We start from the raw sequence: 22,169 nt of genomic DNA, 5'->3' as shown, positions 1-22,169 counted from the left end.
AACCTGGCATCAAAACGACTTTGTTTTTCAGAACTTCCTATGTAGCCAAGGATGACCTTGAACTTCGGATACTCCTGCTTCCGCCTCCTGAGTTCGGAGATTACAGGTCTGCACCTCCGCACCCACTCAGCTCTATGAAGTGCTGTGGGTCACACTCAGGGCTCTGTGAATGCTAAGCAGTCTCTCTCCCAGCTGAACTCTATCTCCAGCCTTCCTTCACTATTGTCACAATGGCCATGACTTGGGTTTGGTCTGAAGCGACTTCTTAGGGGTTGTAGTTTTGTTTGGGTCCCTTCTCCTTGTCTAGGACACCATGCCTGTGAGACTTTTCTAAGGCTGATGTGACCCTGACTCCACGCCCTTCTCTTAAGAGGCTATTGCAAACCTCTCTCCCATGGCACAGTAGTGAAGGTTTCTTGGTAGGATGGCTAATTCTCACTGTCAACTTGACTGGCTTGTCTCAGCTTCCCAGAATTTAGCCAAATTGGGAAAACCTACCCTAAACATAGCTGGTGCCATGCCATGCCCTGGGCATCCAGACTGAATTAGAGAGAGAAAAAGAAGCCTGGTGTACATTATTATTCATTTCTTCCTGACTGTGGACACAGGGTGACAGGAACTCCACATCCCACTGCCATGCCTTCCCTGCCACAGTAGACTGTATCCCCTCAAACGAGGAAGGGAGGTGCCCCTGGGCATCGGCAAAGTGTAGCATGTCTGCACTGCAAGTCTGAGCTGTGGTAGATACTAAGGTTTGGAGGCCACCCAGGCGTCCATTCTTCCTGTTTACAGACTCCCACCAAGCTCATACTAACTTGGTCAAACGCAGTACCAGGTTTCTTTACATACCACTTCATACAGTCTTCATACAGTATGGTGAAACAAGGGTGTTGATTTTTATTCATTGATTCTTCCAGTCAGCAAGTAGAAACTAAGAGGTTTACTTTTTTCAATTAAAAATGCATTTGTGTGTATGCACGGGTCCCTGGGTGTGCATGCCTTGTACGTATGGATGTGGACAGAAGCCAGGAGATGGCATCAGATGCCCTGCGGCTGGAGTTTCAGGTGTCTGTGAGCTGCCTGACATGGGTGCTGGGAACTGAACTCAGGTCCTTTGGAAGAATAGCAAGTGCTCCTAACCACAGACCCATCCCTTTAGCTCTGAGAGGTTAAATAGACAGCTTATTTGGGCCAGTTTTCCATGAGCATACCTGAAAGGCCAGACGAGGGACTATACGTAGGAGCCCACCTAATCAAGCCTCTATGCCGAAGTCCGAGGCCCCCAATCCTCAATGGTGCTTGAGACTCAGCCACACCTGCCCTTATCATCTCTGATACCACCTAGGGACTTTTATTTGGACTGACACCATTACAGGTATGAGGCTAATCTCTGGTGGTCCCCCACTTTTACTAATTCGCTCAGATCATTCGTTGATCTGAACGAGAGAGAAAAAAAAGACCTGATTGTAGATGGACCGTTGGGAGAAAGCGAATCAGACAGACGGCCCTGCAGGGCTCACACTCCATAAGCAAGACAATTGCGGAACAGGATGACATGCGCAGTGGGAAGTTCCCACAAGGCACCAGCTCACCCAGAGCTCCCATCTGCCCTCTGGTATTCCATAGAGATGCTGTCAACGTCTGTTAAGCAGCTAAGTAGAGCAGACACAACCTGGACCTTCCTCTCTCTGCTTGCTCCACTCTGCTCATCCCAAGGGCAAGGCCGAGCAGGAATGGGGCACAGGATCCTGACAAGGAGGTGACAAGACCATTGGTAAGGTGTGTAGGCCTTCTGGAAGAGGGAAGGGCAGAGCTTGAGAGATGGAGAGACAGGTCAGCTGTTCCCACAGGAGCAGGGAGGCTGGGAAGCTAGGTAGTCAGGGGTTGGAGCACTCCGGCTGGCACCCTTAGGAAGCCATGCCCCACAGTAGGAAGCCCTGACAGGCATAGGCTCATATTCAATTTCAAAGGGTCACTCTGCTTCCACGTGGACAGTGAACTTGGGGCAGACTGTGTAGGACACTGTTGCTCTGTCCACTGCGACATTAGCTTGACCAGGATGTGGCATAGTAGGGGGATCCTGGCCAATCGTGAAGCAGGGTAATGTAACAGGGGGCTTGGTGCAAGAGGAGAGTCAAAGGTAGTTCTTCTAGTTGGAGTGTGTATGGGGTGCCAGCTCCTGTCAAGGGGAGCCTTGGAACTGGGGAGACAGCTCAGCAAATACTTGCTTAGCATGCATGACACACTGGGGTTGTTCTCCAGTACCACATATAATGAGGCATGGCGACAGACACCTGGAATCTAACACTCTAGAGGCAGAGGCAGGAGGACCAGGAGTTCAGTCATTTTTGGCACTATTTCAAGTTTGAGGCTACACTAGACTACATGAGAACCTGTCTCAGGAAACACACACACACACACACAGGGAAGCTTGCTGGAGGAGCAGGCTTAAGGGCAAGGGGAAGGTGGGTCAGTTGTCTATTTATTTAACACCTTTTCTTAACTGTTTCACTGTGTGCTGGGAATTGTGCTCAGTGCTGGGAACTGGACAAAAACTGTTTGAGTCTCAATTGACGGAGGAGGGAGACTGTAAGCAAAATACACACAATGCAGCCATCCTTCGATAACCAGAGCACTGGTTCCAGGACCCTAGCAGACATATTCATAAGTCTCTCCTATTGAATGGTGCTGTGTCTGCATCTAGCTAAATACATCCTTCCAGACCCTTTACAGTCAGCCACAGTGGTGGATGGGTATTGTGAGAACTCTATCTGCCAAGGAGTGGGGGTGGAGAATAAGGGTGGGGGTGAGGTGGAGATGACCAAGCACCTCTCAGTTAGGGGGCCACCAAAATAGAGCTCATGGGCAGCCTTATAATTGCGTTCACACTGCAGGAGAGCATTGGGCTCTACTGAGCCACTGTGGCAAGTGTGGTGCAGGGCTCCACGTCCTGAATTCATTAAGCTGCAGACACCAGAGCAACGTGGTTTCCCTTAATTAATTAAAATATCACGTAATAAGTCTCTCTGATTTAACGTTCATGAGTTCCCAGTGAAGCCCAAGAATGAGGAAAGTCATTAGAGGGGACAGTTCCCTGCTGCATGGCTCTGATTGTCTGCCCTACATCCTCAATCCTGGGAGACAGGAGAGTGGCATTTTCTAAAGATAGGAATTAATTTCATTGCAAAACCTGTAGGAAAACTATGCCTTACTAAGAGCCAGCTCTGTGGTGTCTAGGATCGTAGGGAACAAGCACTTCTGGGGTTGAGCGCAGGCTTTATAATCACTGTGGTGCCCCTTACCTGTAGAGAAGACATTCCAAGACTCCTCAGAGACAATGCTCAGACTGTGTTTCATGTGTATGCGTGTCCACGTTAGTGCAGATAAACAGGTGTATGCGGGCACATGAGCATGCAGGTGCACACGAGTGTGTGTATCTGTGGAAGGCAGAGGATCTCAGATGTCATTCTTTAGAAGTGACCTTATTTTTTGAGCCAGGGTCTCTTGTTGGCTGGTAGCTTGCTGATTAGGCTAGGCTGTCTAGACCGTGAGCCCCAGGGATCTAGCTATCTTTACTTCCCAGTTCTGGGATTGAAGGTTTGCACCACTGTGCCCTGCTGCTGCTGCTGCTGCTGCTGCCGCCTCCTCCTCCTCTTCCTCCTCCTCCTCTTTGAGTACACACCAGAAGAAGGCATCAGATCCCATTACAGATGGCTGTGAGCCACCATGTGGTTGCTGGGATTTGAACTCAGGACCTCTGGAAGAGCAGTCAGTATTCTTAACCACTGAGCTATCTCTCCAGCCCCATGCCCAGCTTCTTATGTGGGCTTTGTGGCTCAAGCCCAGGTCCATGACTTGTGTGGAAAGCACTTTTCCTATATTCTGTGTATTTTTTCCTATACATGCCTACGATAAGCTGAGTTTATGGATTAGACATGGTGAGCATAAACAACAATAATAAAGATTATAAGAGCTTAAATATGGTGTAATTAACATTATATGGATGTTTCTGCTTTCTCTCTAAACTTCTTCTGGGCAGCTGGTGGCTCAGCCTTCAGCAGGCTCTCGCTTTATTCCCCCACCTAATGACAGTCACAGCCTATGTTCTGGGTCTCAGCAAGGCCCCTTGAGGCTTTCCCCAGAGTGAAAAGCCACTAGGCTGAACAACCATGTTGATCCACGTTTTTATTTGTTTTTGGTTTTTTTGACATTGGTGAACATTTCAGACAATGCATCACGCATTGTTTACCCATGACACTCATAAGTGTGACACACAACCCAGTCCCAGAAGGTCTCAGCACTTCCACTGGGGCCTCCTGCATCCAGGGCAGTTCTGTGAGTCAGACCCAAGTAAGTGTTGTTGTTGTTGGTTTTATAAGAGTTGCCTTGGTCACCGTGTCTGTTCAGAACAGTAAAACCCTAACTAAGGCATCCCCATTTCTGATTTTATACACAGAGAAAGGCTTTCAACATATTCACTTGAGGACACAGAGGCCCACAAGGGAAGGGGACTTGCCCAGGGTCATACAGTCAATATGCCCCTGGGCACCAAGTTCCAGATTCTCAGGCTTGTCTCCCTCAGCGTGTGCAGTACACAGGGGGCGACCACATCCCAGCATTTCAGACTCAGATCTGCTAGGGTTAAAGGAAGAAAGTTCAGTTCTAATGAGAACTCCAATACACAATGGCAGTCGTGAGCAGCAACTGGGACCAGAAGCCGAGATGTGCTTAGGACCAGGTGGGTATGGAAAATCTCCTCTCCCTGGTTCAGGGTCATCCTGGGTCAAGGGAGGCAGGGAGGCAGCTCTCAGTTCTGTCCTGCTCTAAGGCCTTCACACGGGCAGGGCACCTACTTCCTGAGCCTGCTCGCCTGGTCAGTGGAGACTGGGAAGGCAAAAGTCCCTGCTCTTCCAGCCATGGCTGGGCTCATGGATGGGACAGTGCCTCGAGAACTTTCAGGTCTGGTCACACTGAGGGACCCCAACCCAGATGTTAAGAACCTGCAGTCAGCCGGGCACACATCTTTAATCCCAGTACTTTGGGAGCAGAGGCAGGTAGTTATTCCATGAGCTGAGGTCAGCTGGGTCTACAGAGTGAGTTCCAGGGCAGCCAGGGATATACAGTGAAACCCTGTCTCAAAAAACAAAAACAAAAACAAAACAAAACCTAAAAGCGGGGAGAGGGTAGGAACCTGCTTTTCAGAAAGCAAATATTCTCCTGTTTAACTTTCCTCATTAAGGCAGGGAGGAGAGCCTTCTGCCTGGGTAAGAACAAATGCACCGTGCTGCAGTGTGATTCCACCACCTACAGATGACACCTGGTGTCCTGTAAAGATCAAGTGTCTCCAGTTTATCTGTTGGGAGAGTGCTAGGTTAGCAGGTGCACAGCTGGTCAATGGGTCCCACCTACAGTTAGAGCTCCTTGTCATTGGGAGAAGGTAGGAGCAGAAGAGCCGCCCGAGCTATTCATGCTGTTCATGCGAGGTGATGACTTTAAAAAGAATGCCAGGGCTATCTCACTCTAGGTGGGCTATAGTTCCCCCAGGGCCATCTCATCCTAGGTAGGTTGGGCTACAGAGAAGGAAAAACACCCATTCCAGTCTCCAAGGATAGGGGTACAGGGACCCCCTCCCTTCATAACACGCACCAAATCAGAGCACCATTAAGCAGTCACAGACACCAAGTCACGAGTCAGCTGGCCTGTGCCTTGTTTTGAGCCCTTTAGAATTACAAACAGACAGTGTGTGGCCTTTCTTGGAGAGAAGAGTTAAAAAAGAATTGTTCTAAAAAACCTGATTCACTCCAAAAGTGTAAAAAAGCTGCATGCAAGACCGCCCCCCCCCACCCCCACCCCAAGGTCTGCCCTGCTAAAAACTACATCTGCATAAGAATCTAGTTTGCATTCCCTTAAAAAAAACATACAAAAGCAGCCATCTACAGGCAGTTTCCCCAAATTTTCACAGAGCAAAATGATCCATTCCTTGACCGGCATCGTCTTGTTACCAGTGTCTCTGGAAGCCTGGGAAGAAAAGGGAGTGGGGGGAGGGAGACATTAGCGGCGCGAGCTTGCAGTGTTGTAATGACCTCTGTGTTCAATGGGAGGCAGAGGGTGTGGTGCTGAGGTTCAAGTCCCTCCTCAGTGAGGGATGCAGCCATCCCGGTTGCCTGCCGGGAAGTGGGTCCCGGGTCAGTGAGAATACTCAAGACCAAAGACTGGATATTCCAAACAAGGGGACTGCGTTCTAGGAAAGCACTTCTCAAGCCCCAAAACTCCCCAGTATGGCTGGCTGGTGGGAGTAAGCATCCCTGAGGGACGCGACCAAGAGCTGGTCGACCGCAGATGCTGTAGAGGGAGCTCAAAACACGGATGTAGATAATATTATAAGCTACGTAAAACAATTCAAATGATCATATCTATCAGCTGGTTGTAGCTCTGACTGCTAAGCAGCCTCCAAGACTGGCTGATTCCTTCAGTTTCTCCAGTGTCCGGAAGTTTCTCCTGCCTCAACCTGACTGCACCCCTTGAATTGTGGTTTCTCATTTCTCCATATATTCCTTACAGGACAGATGGATGGCAGTCCAAGAAAAGTGGCCAAGAGGATCATGGGATTAAAACAACAGCAAAATCCTGCTTTTAAAGTGTTTATCACAGATGGCTCAGCAGCTGAGAGCACTGGCTGCTCCTGCAGAGGACCTGGGTCCAGCTCCCAGCATCTGTCCACAGAGTAGCTCACAATCATCTGTGAATTCAGTTCCAGGGGATCTAATGCCCTCTGTGGTCTCCACAGGTATTAGGCATACACATGGCACATACACGTGCCTGCGGGCAAAATCTCATACACATAAAAATTTTAAATAAATAAAAATAAAAGAAAGTCAATTATACTTATTTCTAATTTTTCCTGCTTCTAATTGACCAGAGCTTGCTGGTCAGTCTTGACAATAGTTCATGATGGCAACTCCCACCCCAGGGAGAGGTTCATGCCTTCTTGCCCTTTGGCTCCAGGGGGTGGAGTGTGTGTAAATGTGTGTGTGTGTGTGTGTGTGTTGTGTGTGTGTTTGGTGTGTGTCCCACTTCATCCATCTAGCCCAGCTGTGTGTGACTCACTATGACCAGTGACCCATCAGCAATGGACAAGGCCCACACTGGGGCTGCTGCTGCTGCTGCCTGGTTTGGGTTGAGAAAAGAGTGGAGCAGTGTCACAGTCACCTTGTCGCATGTCACTTGGATGTGAACAAGAGAGCAACTGTCTGTGGCTGTGAACCAGTGAGTCTCTAAGGCTGCTGAGTTGTCAGAGCTGGCTGAGAAAGGATTTCTTTCCCAAGTTCCCAATCACCCATGGGTGGGGACAACAGTAGCCAGCTGTCATCTAAGTGATGATGAGGACAAAAGACAGAGATGTGCCTTTCCCCTCCCCAGGTATGTTGCCGGGTAGTACAGAGGACTTGGAGTCGGTCAGGGGTAGAGGGCTGCCCAGGAGGGGATGGGACAAATACACAGCCTGGGGTTCCCTGTGGGGACAATTCCATAATGTCCACAGTGACACTGTCGGCCTTTTCTCATTACCATAGGAAGTAATTCCAGCCATGGAAACAGAAACAATCTGGCTTTTTCAGCGTGTGGGCCTTCATGCTCACAGCCCTTAGCTTTGCATTCTGGGAAACTCAGGAGATGCCTGTATGGTACACAGTTGAGCTTCCACTTGCCAGCCTTCAGACTGCCCGCTCTCTGCCCTCCCTCAGGTTCCCAGACTTACATCTTTCTCTTCTTTCTTACAGGCCCTCTAATAAACCACCTATGTCCTCTTATGCTATGGCTGAGAGAGATGGCTTTGGCTGTGAATGTACCATGTTCGTCACAGGAGGTCACCCGGAACTGAGGAGTAGAGGCTTTTGTATCTGTTCAGATCGAGGACCGTCACCGTGCCGTGGGACTGAGTCTCTCCAACGGCGTTGGCTGCATGGCAGTGGTACACTCCCTCATCTTCCTTCCTCAGAGGGTTGATCTGGAAATACAACAGGCAAGTTTATATGACTGCACACGTCACACTCAAAACCGACGACCTTAGTCAGCGTTTGTTCCTGTTAGGCTGCGTCTCTTGTTGCTCTCAGCCGCACTGCGTAGCTGAGGAGGATCTTGGCCTCCTGATCTTCCTGTTTCCACTTCCAGAGAGCCAGGGTGAGAGGCCCCTGTCACCATGCATGGCTCGTGTGGCACAGGGGATCGAACGCAGGGCTTCCTGGACTCAGTCCACAAGGACAGACATGCACGCTTGTTCCTTGTCAGAATCTGACGAGTCGCCTGGTTTCTCGTCTTGCCATGGAGGGCCTGTTGCTCCTGTGTCTGTGTTTTCTCTGACTTCTGTCTTTACTGTGAGCTGCCCGGTCCTTTCATTAAAGGCGACAAGGGCTGATTTTGAGGCAAAGGGCAAACATCTACCCACCAGAGAAGGTCTCCAAATGCTCTTTATGGGACAGCCTTTCTTTACAAGATAACACCAAGAGACCTTTTTCTTAACTTTCCTCACACACAAAAAAGAGGGAATGTGCTGATTTGAGAAGGTCACACGCTCTACAGCGTTCCAAGTCCCTCTCCTGGAAGACATGTTGAAGGGACATGGTATTCGGCTCAAGACACTGTAAGAGTAAGTTCTCAGCAAAAAGGAGATTTCTTTGCCCCAGAGGGTCAAAGAGACAGAGGAGATAGAGGACGAGGGGGAAAGGGGAAAAGAACAAGGGAAAGGGGGAAGGGGTTTTTGTTCTTGGGCAGGGGGAGGGTTGTAAGTCACCTCTGGATAGAGAGGAGACATACAGGAAAATGGCAGCTTGAGAAGGTAAAGATTCCCTGGGTGTGGTGGGTTGTAGATGCTTGGCCCAGGGAGTGGTACTATTAGGAGGTGTGGCCTTGTCGGAGTGGGTGTGGCCTTGTTGGAGGAAGTATGTCACTGTAGGGGTGGGCTTTAAGACTCTTCTCCTGGTTGCCTTCAAATCAAGATATAGAACTCTTGGCTCCTCCAGCATCATGCCTGCCCACACAATGCCACACTTCTCACCATGATGATAATAGACTGAACTTCAGAACCTGTAAGCCAGCTCCAATTAAGTGTTTTCCTTTATAAGAGCTGCCTTGGTCACGGTGTCTCTTCACAGCAATGGAAATCCTAAGACAGAAGTTGGTACCAGGGTCTGGGATATTGCTGTGATAGGTCTGACCGTGCTTTTGTTTGGAAGAATGTGGATTTGGGGACTTTGGATTTGGAAAGCCATGGAATACTTCAAGTGGGGCTTAACGGGCTATGCTAGTAGGAAAATGGAAGACATTGGTGCTGAGGTATACTCCCTCATCTTCCTTACCTGTGAGTCTCCTTGGACAGCTCCATCTTAAAGTTTTAACCTTCCTTACCATGAAACAGCTCAGCCACAGCTGAGCATTGGGACATCTTTTGGATCCCCTGTAGCGGATTGCTTATGCTCTTGGGAGCTATCTAACCTGCCCCACCTACTCCAGAGGGTCCCGAGGGAAACAGATGGGGCAAACTGGGTCTGGTGGCCAATGGAAATGACTCAGAGGGCTAAGGCAACAGGTTAAAAAGTCTTTGAGGTCAGCCTGGGCAACTTAGCAACACCTTGTCTCAAAATAAAATGTTTAATGTTTATATTTATTTTATTTTATTTTATTTTTTTGCATATATGTGTCTATATACACACACGTGTATGTAGATCAGAGGACACCTTGCAGAAGTCAGTCCTCTCAATCCACCCTGGGGATCCTGGAGAGTGAACTCAGGTCAAGCACCCACACCCACTGAGCCAGTGAGGTCCTGAGTTCAATCCCCAGCAGAACCCAAAGAAAAGGACAAGAAACAGCTTTAGAAGTGTAACCTGTCGTGGGAAGACAAAGGGTGGTGGTTTATTGATAATTTCCAATAATCTGAAGCACTCACCAAAATCCAGGATGTGGTCTCATGGTCAGAAGGGCCCCCTCGCACCTGGACAGCTATATTGACATGGTCTCCGGGCAACTCCTCCAATCCCTCGGTGCCCTCTGGAGAGTGCTTGACCTGTTCCGTGCAGAGAAAGCTTGCACTGTGAGGCAAAAGAATTCTGAGCCGGGATGACCTCCCCCAAGACCTCGGGCCACCTGCTTCCTCCCTGGGTGTCCAAGGGAGACGTCCAAATGCCTCTCATTCTTATGCAAATAACTCCGCCTTCCTTTAAATCCGTATCTATTCGGACAGTGCCCCCTGCTGGAAATTTTGCCAAAGGGTGGAGGAGGGTGGGAACAGCTTGGCATTCATTTCACAGCCCTTATTAGGGCTTTTGGGGCAAGGGGCCACTGAAAGTTGTGACTGCCAGTCTCTCAGAATTGGTCTTCAGTGTTCAGAACAGGATTGAGTCTCGGTCACCAACCAGGTGTGTCTACAGCTCCGTGCCACAGCAAAGCAGGCTCTGATGACAGAGCGGCTGATAGTATATGGGCTAGCAGAGCTTTCTAGACACCTAAGTGGCCAAATGAACAAAAGGTATGGGAAGGAATGCAAACCCCTCCCTGGGGGAGCATTCTGGGGTGCCAGTTTTGAGGCACAGCGCTGGTGTATCTTTGTTTAATCCTCTGGCCCCCACACAAAAGACACCCAAGCAAACACACCTAAGGGAAACTGTTTACCACCCACAGGCCCCTTCTGATGCTGTCTTTCTCTCCCATGTTCACAGCACATGTGCACATGCACACAGACAAATGTATGCATTCTTGGAGACGACTACCTTCTTCCAGGTGATGACCGGGGTGGGCACAGCCTTCACCTCACAGGAAAGGAATACTTGAGTCCCAGTGACATTGTGAATATCTCGAGGGGGCATGAGGACCACGGGAGCTGGAAGACAAAGGAACAACCCTGTGATGGTTTGCATATGCTCAGCCCAGGGCTTTAAGACGCTCCTCCTGGCTGCCTGGAGTTAGTATCCCCCTAACAGCCTGCAGATGAAGATGTAGAACTCTCAGCTCCTCCTGCACCATGCCTCCCTGGATGCTGCCATGCTCCCACCTTGATAATAATGGACTGAACCTCTGAACCTGTGAACAATTAAATGCTGTCCTTATAAGAGTTGCCTTGGTCATGGTGTCTGTTCTCAGCAGTGAAACCCTAACTAAGACAAACCCTTTACCTGACAGGTCAGGAGCCCAACCCTGGCCTCTGAGGGCCTGCAGGAAGCCCTGCGAGGAGGCCGCCAAAGGAATGGGAAAAGCCATTTCCAGTGGTCAGTGGCAGAGCTGGGGTCTCAGCACACCCTCTCTCTCTGAGTGCCCCCCACTCCCCCGCACCTCGGCTACCGTCGAGCATTTATTCCTGGCCTCCTAGAATCTGGCTCTGTGAGTCACATAAGTACCTGTGGGGGCGGGGTTCAGAAAAATCTAGCCACAGTCAAAGATTTCCAAACACACAGTGACCAAAATTTAATTCAAAGTCAAACGAGGAGGGCTCTGGTAGTATTCACGTGTCGCGCCATGTAACTTCACGGTGGTCCTGGCTTCAGAGATTAGAGCTTTACACCGTACTCGGCCATCATACCACACTCTGACGCCCCGCAGACCTCAGCTCAGACTCTAGACAGCCGTGGGACGAGCTGCGGGGTTTGTGGAGGGTTTTTTTGCTAGCTTTCTTTTCATTGTACGCGCTTCTTGCTCTTACAGAAAACATGACTGAATTGCAGAAGACAAAGACTTTTTTTTTTTTTTCTAAACCACTGGGTCTCCTTAGCCCAGGCTGACCTCAAACTCTCCACGCTGCCAAGGATAACTTCAAACCTCCCATTCTTCTGCCTCCAAGTCCCGAGGGCTGGGATTAGAGCTGTGTGACACCCGCTGGTTTATGTAATGCTGAGCGGGTTTTATACACACTAAGCAAGTGCTCCACCCACTGAGACACACCCCAACCCTCTTCTGACATTTGGTAGTATATATTTATATGAAGGGGTGTTATAAAAATAAAAATGTCAATCAACTTTGAAAATTGTTGAGGATACTCTAAATCCTGGAATTCTGATGCCAGGCAAGGTTTCATTCTTTTAAAACATTTTTTAAAATGTTTAATTTTATGTATATGTGTGTTGTTCACATGTATGTCTGTGTATCCCGTGTTTGCAGAGGCCAGAAGAGAGCATCAGATCCCCTGGAACTGGAGTTGCAGACGGTTGTGAGCTACCATGCGGTTGCTGGGAATTGAACCTTGGCTCTCTGGAAGAGCAGCCAGTGCCCTTAACCATTGAGCCATCCCTCCAGCCCCCCACGACTGAGTTCTTTATGTGAAGACAAACAAGCACAGCTATCTCATTAGGACTCAGCATTGTTCTTATCCTCAACGGGTGGTAAGAATCATACACACATCAAAGAACTGTCTAAAGTACTATTTCATTATGATTTATTATCAGTAAGTGTTTGATGCTTATTTTATATACTCCACACACAGGGTTACAGAAGGATTTTTCTAAAGAAAAGGTTTAAGAACCCTGAGGGTTAGTGTTAAGTTACCAAGGTCGGAGCCACTTTCAGGTGCTTTTCTGCCTCTGAGTACAAAGGGTTCAGAGAAGAGAGGTGTGAGGTTTTGTTTAAGAGGACCTGAGACCCTGCAGCACAGGCTAGACTCTTAGTTCCCCCTTGACACTCTGCTTCTTTCTGCATCAGGGATCTGTTAGGCACCAAGTCTCATCCAGGGGTACCTTGATGCTCAGAGTTTGGAGGTGAGACAGGGTTTCTTTGTGTTGTCTTGGAAATCGCTCTGTAGACCAGGCTGGCCTTGAACTCACTGAGATTAGCCTGCATCTGTCTGTCTGTCTCTCTCTCTTTCTCTCTTGGGTTTTTCCAGACAGGGTTTATCTCTGTGTAGCCCCAGCTGTCCTGGAACTCACTCTGCAGACCAGGCTGGCCTCGAACTCATTGAGATCGGCCTGCGTCTGCCTCTCAAGTGCTGGGATTAAAGGTGCGAGCCCCCACTGCCCAGCCTGTGCTCAGGAGTTATTATCCTTACTCTGACCCCAGCTCCACCGGGGTGGGGGGTGTACTACCAATCCTGCAGGCCTAGCTATACAGTCAAGTCCTAAACAAGGGGTCTGTTTGTCTCTGACCATCTGCGTCACAGCTGGCCTTAGGGCCAGGTGTCTACCGAGTCTCCCCTGTGCCAGAGTCCAAGTCCAGCCATGAGGTTTGGCAAGACAGAGGTCTGACCAAGGGAAGGTCCGTTCTTGTCTCTTCACTGGTGACTTGGGGAGGACAGCCTGCTTCTCCTGGTTGTAGAGTGACCAGCCATGGAAGGAAAAAGCAGCTACTGTGGTAGCCTGAGGCGTGAGCAAGAGTCAGGGGCAGGTGTGGCAGACAGACATCTAGATGAAGAAAGCAGGAAAGAGAAATACCACCATTCTGGGGCCAGCAAACCAAACAGTACCAAAGGGCCTGTGCCCACGAGGACACAGCTGCAGTAAAATCAGAGAACAAAGGGAGAGAGACCAGAGAGGGACAAGGTTGGTCACACTATAGAATCCAGCGGCAGAAGGCCACAGAGAGGAATTACAGGCGGTATGAGCAGCCCAGGAGGAATCAAACTCAGGCCCCTCCAGACACAATGAAACAGACCTTGTCCAGCTAGTGTCTGAGCACCAACAAGAACATCCGGCCTCATTTGCATACCTCCTTGAATGGAGAGCTCACTGCCTGCAGAGCTCCGCCCCCCCCTCCCGCCAGGGCTCTGCGGTGAGCTCCTTCTCAAGGCAGCTGCTTCTGTCCTCTGTCCTTCAGCACCTGATAACAGGGCTGGAACCCCTGGCGCAATGGCTCTCCAGTGAGCTGAGTATAGCCTGCTTGGCCCGTGCTAGGCATCTGCTCCTTCCAATCAGCTACACTTTCAGCTCTGCCCACATGACTGCTCTTCAAAGTGATGTCCAAACCCATATCCTAGAGTGCAGCCAGCGCTCTGGTAAAGCCCCCTAACTTCCAACATGCCCTGAACAGAGCCCCGAGACTTCCAGCACTCCCCGCAGCCACCAACCCACACAAGGAGTTGTCTGGCAGAAGCCCCATCTGCCACAACAAAGAGGGGCTAATTTATTCACATTCTCCTCCTGCCAACACCTCCTCAGTGACACAGGCACTCTCACAGGCAAGCCTGTCCCCAAACAGCTGTGGGACGGTCATACCACCTCTGATTCCAGGGCCTTCAATGGGTTCCAGGGGGACGCTTCGTCAACGCGTTTCACTTTTCTTCAAGTCAAGTCATAAATTTTAAATGAGACCTCATCGCTCCCTTTCAAACCTAAATGAATAAACCAGTAAATTACATTTCCTGCGTGCTCCCCGAGAGCCTCCCGCTCCCTCTCTTTCAATAACTACAATTAAGAAGGGCTGTCTGGGGGAGGCTGCCTCTGCCAGGGCTTTCCCGGCAGGAAATGCCATTTCTTTTACAAAAGAATCCTTCTGCTTTCGGTGTTAAAGGGACCTTTCCCAGTGCATGTAGTTATCTATAAATTTGCATGCTGCACAACTCATTCTGGTGCGCAGATCCATGTTGGACGGATGCAAACCTTTGGCATACAGTTGGGAAGTCACCGTTGGCACGGGGCAGTTCTGTGACCTTGGACGATTTCCTCAGGCTGTGGGTGTCAGTCATCTTCTTTTGATTTGAATATATCTGGCATTAAATTTGCGTTCTTATCCGTAACAGCTCTGCACAGTCAACAACCACCATGAATAGTTACATTGTTGCTGGCTGCTTACAGCTGGCAACTCCTCCCTTTCCAGCAATATTATCGGATGCCAGCAGGGGGCGCTGCTCCAGCTCAATGGTGGAGGAGGTATGCTCTCTTTTTGGTTCTCCAGAACAACCGGCTTAACTTCTCTATCTTAACACTATCCTGCCTTTACAGGGGGGGGGGGGGGGGGGGAGCTCTTCTGTACCCTCACACCAGCCCTGAAAGGTAAATGTTCTAACTCCCATTTTATATGAGAAAGTAAAGCTTAGAAAGGCGAAAGACCTGGAGGAACTGGGACTCAAATTCATGCCATGGTTCCATAATATCCAATATTATGTTAAAAACATTGTTATCTTGGTGGCTCCATCCTAGAAGAAGGGTTCCCAGGCAGGGTGGTTTGCTGGGAGGCCTCACGGCTCACAGGGTACAGTCACACGGTGGTCATGACCTATGTCAAGAGGACACAGAGCAAACTCAATAGAGAGGAATGTCAGGGAGCAGAGACAGGCACCAAACCAGCTCCTGGGGAAAGGACACAGGGTACAGCCATGTCCAGAGGCACAACGGTGAAGAAGCGCTGTCTAATGGAGAAGCTCACGGGAGGTCAGGGCCAATCACACAGGTACTGAATTCCGAACCTAAGTCTCAAATTCCTAGATGGCTGGATAAGTAGCCCCTAACACTCGTGTGCTGGAGGCTGAGTTCACAGGCTGTATGACAGTGGGGTGACAGTCTCTTCAGGAAGCAGAGCCCAGCATGAGGTCTTTAGGTCACCAGAGGTGCGATCTCAGAGGGGACAGTAGGGGTCTGGTAGCTTCTCTCTTCTGCTTGCTGGCCTGGGGGTGGGGTGGGGTAAGCCGTGTGCTCCACCACACATGCCTGCCAGGCTGTGCTGTTCTTGCCAGGGGGCTGAAAGAGAACATGAGGCTGTAGATTTCTGACCCGGATCCCTCAGAACCATGAGCCAAAGCAGGGCCACTCTGTCATGCTCACTGCAGGTATTGCTCGGTGATGAAATGTGGACACAGGTGTAGACCACATTCCGCAGTGTAGGAAGTGCCCCCCCCCTTCTCGGAATGGTTCAACTTTCAGAAGTCTGGGTCCCTGGAAGCCAGCCACAGGCCAACCTTGCCAGTTGATCATTCTGAAGTGACAGTCTCAGGCCAGTTACTTAGGCTCTGTTCTGCACAGGGAGAGAACACTCCACACATCACTTCCCAGTGAGGCCTACCAGTGACAGCCCATAACCCTTGCAGGACAGACATCTCCAGTCCTCACAGTGCTCTAGTGTGACAGCAGGCTGCGCAGGGACTACCAGAGGCAGGATAGCTGGTATGATGGGCGTGGTCAAGGAAACCCACTTAGGGTTCTGTGTATGCTGTGTACCCAGTGCTAAGCTTTAGTCCCAGCTCTGGCTTTTTTTTTCCCTCAAGACAGGATTTCTCTGTGTAGACCAGGCTGGCCTCGAACTCAGAAATCTGCCTGCCTCTGCCTCCCAAGTTCTGGGATTAAAGGTGTGCGCCACCACTGTCCGGCTCAGCTATGGTTTCTTCAGATTGGGTACAGGTGCCCATCCTCCTCAGAACCTGAGTCAGTCCTTGACTGGCTGGCTCTGTGGACTTGGTCTGTGGCAAGACAGAGTCTTCATAGTAGAAGGGTAGAGTACAAGAAAGCTGTTCACCTAATGGCTGTTAGGAAGCAGAGGGAAGATGAAAGGCGGCTCCTGGGACAAGACTTCCCCCGCCAGGGCATGGCTGCCCACTAACGTCCTCTAGTCAGGCCCTACCTCCTGAAGATTCCACCACTCCCAACAGTGCCACAGCTGGGGATTAAAGCTTTAACACACAAGTCTTCCAGCCATGGCATCCCCGCCCCTGCCTGCCCTCCACAGGCAGATGTAAGGAACACTTGAAGAGCCCTTGCAATCTGCCAAGCTGTCCTAAGGAGGGACCCAGGGACACAGCAGCTCATGTTACCTAGACTGGGCCTTCCCATTGTGCTGTATCTGCTTGCTTGAAGCCCTCTGCTGACAGGGCCTATCTGGTGATGCCAGAGGCCATGACCCTTAACCCTCAGAATCACCATCGCTCAGAGAAACTGCAGTGGCTCAACGCCCTGCAGGCTGGAGATGGATGAAAGCCATCTTCAAAGAGCCCAGGACCTAGCATCTCACTTTAGTGTTGTTAGGCCTGTCATCATGCTAGAAGGAGCAGGTTTTCCTTCCAGTCTACCTTTGACTGGAATAAAGTGGCTTTCCTGGAAGGCCAGCTCTCGACCAGTCCAGTCTGTTTGTTTGGTTTTGGTTTTTTTTTGTTTTTGTTTTTGTTTTTGAGACAGGGTTTCTCTGTGTAGCCCTGGCTATCCTGGAGTTCACTCTGTAGACCAGACTGGCCTCAAACTCAGAGATCTGCCTGCCTCTGCCTCGCAAGTGCTGGGATTAAAGGCATGCGCCGCCACCACCACCCGGCCCAGTCCAGTCTTCTAAATGGATCATTTCCATCTTTCTAACTCTGTCCTATTCAGTGCTTGCTCTCTTCTGCTCACACTCAGCCCAGGAAATTCACAATGGTACAAACCCATCCATCCCAGGGCAAGACAGCAGGTCACGGTCACTCAGCTCTGTGTGGTCAGAGTGGTCCTAGTGACCTGGTACTACTGGGTAGGCAAAATCATACCAGGGAGCCTCAGCTGCCTGGGGGTCTAAGTGCTGTCCACCGGTGCTTAGGTGGCTTATGAACCACTGTCTGCTTGGGAAGAGAACACTGCCCTATACCCTCTGGGATGCGGGAACATAATGATGGTGTCTGTGTTAGCTCTATGGGTCTGCACAGATCAAAGGATCTGTGTTATTGTTCCTGCATGTAGTGATCTGCCTCCCTACCCCTTTCATTAAATGGGTCCTCAGTGGCTCAAATGAAAGATCGTCCCACATGCCTCAGAGATTTCAGTTAATAGTGCCAAAGTCACCCCCCAGGAGACTCTCTGCTTGTATTAAGACACACACAAGCAAAGACTTTAATGATCAACGTGCCGAACAGGCTTGATAATTTATGCTCATAATCACGGGCTGGATGTGGAAGGAGCTCTGGTTTAATCCCACTGCCTGCAGCCTGTGACTCAAATCCCCTCCCTCCACATTCATGAAAGGCTTTGGAACACGAGGCCCCTTTCTTTGTCCCTTTCACAAAGTGGCATTCGCTGCCTCTCCTGGTTACCTGGTAACACGTACCTCAGGCTTCTAAATGGAGCGGGAATTCCAACCAAGGTGAATTTCTAAGACTCTAAGACTCTCAGAGAAGCTGCTGGGGCTCAAAGGCCTGAGACTGGGGGATGACAGCGATCTGCCAAGAGTCAGGAAAACCGACCTGCGGCCCTGCCTCAGCTGGGGTCAGCCCTGCAGCTCCAGGAAATCCCCTTGGGTGTCCCTCAATGTTCCCTTCTATTAAGGCAGTGGTTCTCAACCTGTGGGATGAAACCCATTTGGGGATCAAATGAACCTTTCACAGGCATCGCCCAAAACCATTGGAAAACACCGATATTTACATTACGATTCATAACAGTAGCACAATTACAGTTGTGAAGTAGCGACAAAATAATTTTATGAGGGGGGGGGTGTCACTACCACATGAAGAACTATATTAAAGGGTTGCAGCGTTAGGAAGGTCTAGGAACTCTGCCTTAAGATGGGTAAGATCCCCTCCCTCTGGTGGCTGCAAAAATAAAGGACAACAATAGGTACAAAGGCGATGTCTAACAATAAAATATTCACACACAGGCCCTCCAGGTACAAAGGTCAAAGGGTGCTCTAATATTAGGTAGTGGGCAGCTCTGAGCAAAGGCTTCTGGGAAGGGCAGTTTGCCACCACTGTCTCAGGGAAGCATCACAGAGGCACTGTCACCACTCGGAAGGAGATAATCAATACTCCGAACCATCACTCCATTAAAGTGGAGGTGCCTGGGAGGAGCTGAGGAATGACTGTCACCAGCACTCAAGTAAAACTGTCTGTTTCCCTTCAAACAGGGTCCCCTGGGGCTTTGTTAAAAGTGCTCCCGCTGTGTCTTTTGAATTAAAGATGGCTTTAGGGCAGCCCAGAATGAGGTGCAGCTAGAGTAGGGAAAACAGTTCCCTGTGCACGGGTGCCCATACCTCCCTGAGACACAAGGACAAGGACCACACAAGCTTGTGAAGACAAGAGGTGACAGGGAGACATCATCAGGTCTGAGGTGGGTGACAGAAACCGGGTGGAAAGGACAGCTGGGTTCAGGAGTGCGGAGGCCTGCCACTAATGAGGTCCAGGAGAGTGCCTTCTGAATTGCTCCCATTGGCTCTGAGGACCCTTTATTCTCCAGGCTGGAGCCCAGGGCGGGCCTCAGAGCCCGCAGAGTCCGGGAGGTGGGGGGGGGGGCCCGCTGGCACATTTACTTGTCATTTGGTAATTTTCAGTGAATTAGGGGTGTGGGCTTTCCATCTGCCATCTGTCTGTACTCTGGTAACCATAGCAACCGCCATCTGCCTGACTTAATATTATCAAGTCCAGTCCCGAAAGAGTGCTGGACAAGGGGTTGGGACCTGGAAGGTGGCAGCCTTAAGTGGACATCATGGACAAGTCCCCTGCTTTTTCTGGGTCTGGGTCTCCTCTGTACAACAGCAGCTTTGAGTTATATGCCTCGAAGGGCTCTTTTTCCTAGAAACAGAATGTCGCTCCAGGAAAAAAAAAAAACCCACCCAAGCCCATCAGCACAGGGAAGCTTTGGGGAGCCTGGTCAGCATTTCTTCTGTGTCCTGTGTGTGCCATTAGTGCTACCTGTATCAGACAAAGGGAGCTGCGCGAGAACCAACTGCTGAGGAGGCAGATTGTAAAAACAGTGACAGAGGGGGAAAGACGGGACTCTGTCAGCGCACCGGGTAGACACAAGCATTCCAAGCAGAGTGGGCACCACAATGGCTCCCCTGGAGCTGCGGTGGCTGGGCAGGGAAATAGACCTGGCTGAGTGTCACTGAAGAAGCCAGGAACTACCCAGGAGTACCCCCAGCCAGCACTGTCCCCCACTGGAGCCTGGACTGGGAAAGAGCTATGGTGAATTTTCCGTGTTACTCAGCCTGCTTCAGCCCGTCACTGAGAGGCACATAGTCAGGGTCTCTGTGTATAGTGGACTTCCTGCCTCATGGCCAGCGGTCCACCAGAATCCTGGACGTGAGCACGTGTCCATGAGATGTTTGGAGGGAGAGGAGATGAGCTGGAAGAGGAGCCCCCAGGTGTCTTTCTTGAAGTGTTACCTTGGGCATCTGGCTTAGACATCCTCTCCCAGCTCAGGCCAGAAATCTCCAGAAGCCCGAAACATGGGACACTTACCATGCTGAGCTCCCCACTACCCTATCCAGATGGAACAAACACATTGTTCTCTCAGAGCTCGTGACCAAGTCAAACCCCACACACAGGCAAAGTAGGCTAGCTTCTCTGGACATCCATAGACACTGCTGTTTTGGGTTTTTTGTTTTCTTTTTTGACACAGGACCGTGATCAGTTAGGGCACTAGGGCACTTACAATGTGGTGTTAAAAAAACAGTTAACCTTTGACATCCCTAGCAGTTGGTAGTTTTCTATTGATTTCCTTAAAGCAGGACCCTTCAGATTACGTGCCCTTTAGACTGGATCAGCATCTCTGGTCCCACAATCTTTTCAGAGCTCACGTTTCCAAAGGTCTTGCCCTTTGTGGATGGAAGCTCCTCGAAGCCCTTGGTCTGAGACTCACTGGATAGCCAGGATTCTGATGCTCTCTGTCTTGGTGCTTCTTGAATCCCGTGTGGGACCCCTGCACTCTGGGAATCCTCACATTCCTTTCTCCATTCAACCTATCCACCTGGACCCGGACCCACTTCAATCCTCATTTTCAAGTAACTGCAATAGCAAGTTCTTAAGCATTCACATTCCTGTTTGTTCTAGGGCTGAAGTCTGCACGCAGTGGGTAAGGCAGCAGGCAGGCTGTAGAAAGATGCGAAACACTGCTCCTGAAGGGGAAACTGAGGCCCAGGCTGTGTTGTCCACTTTTGTACAATGAAATTCTCTGTCCCACACCCAAGAGCATTGGGGTCCCGCTCTTCCCATTCGCCTGGGTCTTTCTAGGTCAAACCCCACTCACCGAACTCGCAGGGCCCATCGCGAGCCTTGTGCAGGTGGCCATGGTGCGCGCGGGGTGCATGTCGGGCGCGCAGACGTAGCGCGCAGATGCTGGAGTAGGAGCGGCCGTCAGAGCCGCAGACCGCGCCGCGTTGCGCGCACACGCAGAGCCCGGTGCCCTCGGGCGCCGTCTCCGAGGCGCGACTAGCACACACCAGGCCAGGGCCGCAGCGTGAGCCCACGGGTCCCCCGCAACTCGCGCCCTCGGCGCCCAGGCAGCGCGCGCAGCAGCCGCACTCGTCGCGCGCGGAGATCCAAGGCGCTGGGCAAGGCGAGGGCGCTGGGCAGCGATCCTGCTGGCACGGGCTGCACTCGGGGTGTCGTCTACCCGCGTCGCGGAGTCCGAGACCCCGGGCCAGTGATGGCAGGAGCAGGAGCAGCAGCGGCAGACGCGGCATGGCCGGCTCCTAGACGGACGGCAGCAGCGCCTCTGCTCCGCTTAGCGCTCGGTGCGTGCAAAGCCACCGCGCCCGCCCCGCGCCCGCTGATTGGCCCGGCCCGCACCGCGGGGCGCCTCTCGGCCCGGGACCAGCGCGGCGCGGCCCTACTGGCTCACTGAACTGCAGAGAAGTCTCCAGAACAGCTCTGCCACCTCCGATTGAGCGCTGGGGGAGACTCAGCGTGGTCCAAAAGGCAACTTGTCCACCGGCCTTAAAATGTTATGACTCTCAGTCTTCCCACCAGGACGCCTTATTTTACTTTGCTATCTTTCTAGTTTTGTTTAGCAAAGGAAATCTCTAGTTTAAGATGCCAGATTGTATAAATGGATGGATTTCTTTCCCTGATCGAATACTCAGTTCCCCAGTCCCGTTTCCAGTGGCCGCTCTGGCTATTGGGTTCTTGGGTGTGTTTTCAGGCATCTTCTCTGCCTGTACAAGCGTGCGTGAGCACATAGCCCAGACCCCTCATATAAAACATCCACTGACTGAGTGCACTTTTGCACTTGGTCTTTTCTACTTACAGAATTTCCGGTTTCCCACCTTTTATCACCTCTGGAACCCAACTCTCTTTCAAACAATGGGTGCACAGGTGAAAAGGCTGCGCTCTCTCAGTGGTCTTTCTTTCTCTCTTTCAAAAAAAATTCATTTAATTTAGGTGCACTGGTGAGAAGGTGTCAGATCCCCTGGAACTGGAGTTACAGACAGTTGTGAACTGCTTTGTGGGTGCTGAGAATTGAACCCAGGTCCCCTGGAAGAGGAATCCAGTGCTCTTAAGCACTGCACCAAGACTCCAGCCCCTCATGGGTATTTCT

At 50.8% G+C, this 22,169-nt stretch overlaps 1 protein-coding gene across 1 annotated transcript; it reads right to left on the bottom strand.

Annotated features, from left to right (window-relative positions):
* Positions 1-5,933: 5,933 nt before the first annotated feature.
* On the bottom strand, positions 5,934-21,315 carry Igfbpl1 (insulin like growth factor binding protein like 1). The gene is made up of 5 exons (XM_021161612.2): positions 20,880-21,315; positions 10,764-10,873; positions 9,944-10,060; positions 7,848-8,005; positions 5,934-6,018 (listed from the first exon to the last, which is right to left on the bottom strand). The coding sequence occupies exons 1-4, from the start codon at positions 21,313-21,315 to the stop codon at positions 7,856-7,858; spliced, it is 813 nt and encodes a 270-aa protein (XP_021017271.1). The 3' UTR covers positions 5,934-6,018; positions 7,848-7,855.
* Positions 21,316-22,169: the final 854 nt, after the last annotated feature.

The sequence above is a fragment of the Mus caroli genome, unplaced genomic scaffold, assembly GCF_978045245.1.
Source record: "Mus caroli unplaced genomic scaffold, Mus_caroli_1 scaffold_6, whole genome shotgun sequence".
Lineage (NCBI taxonomy): Eukaryota > Metazoa > Chordata > Mammalia > Rodentia > Muridae > Mus > Mus caroli.
Note: the sequence above shows the minus strand (reverse complement) of the source record. Positions and strands in the feature narration are given on the sequence as shown.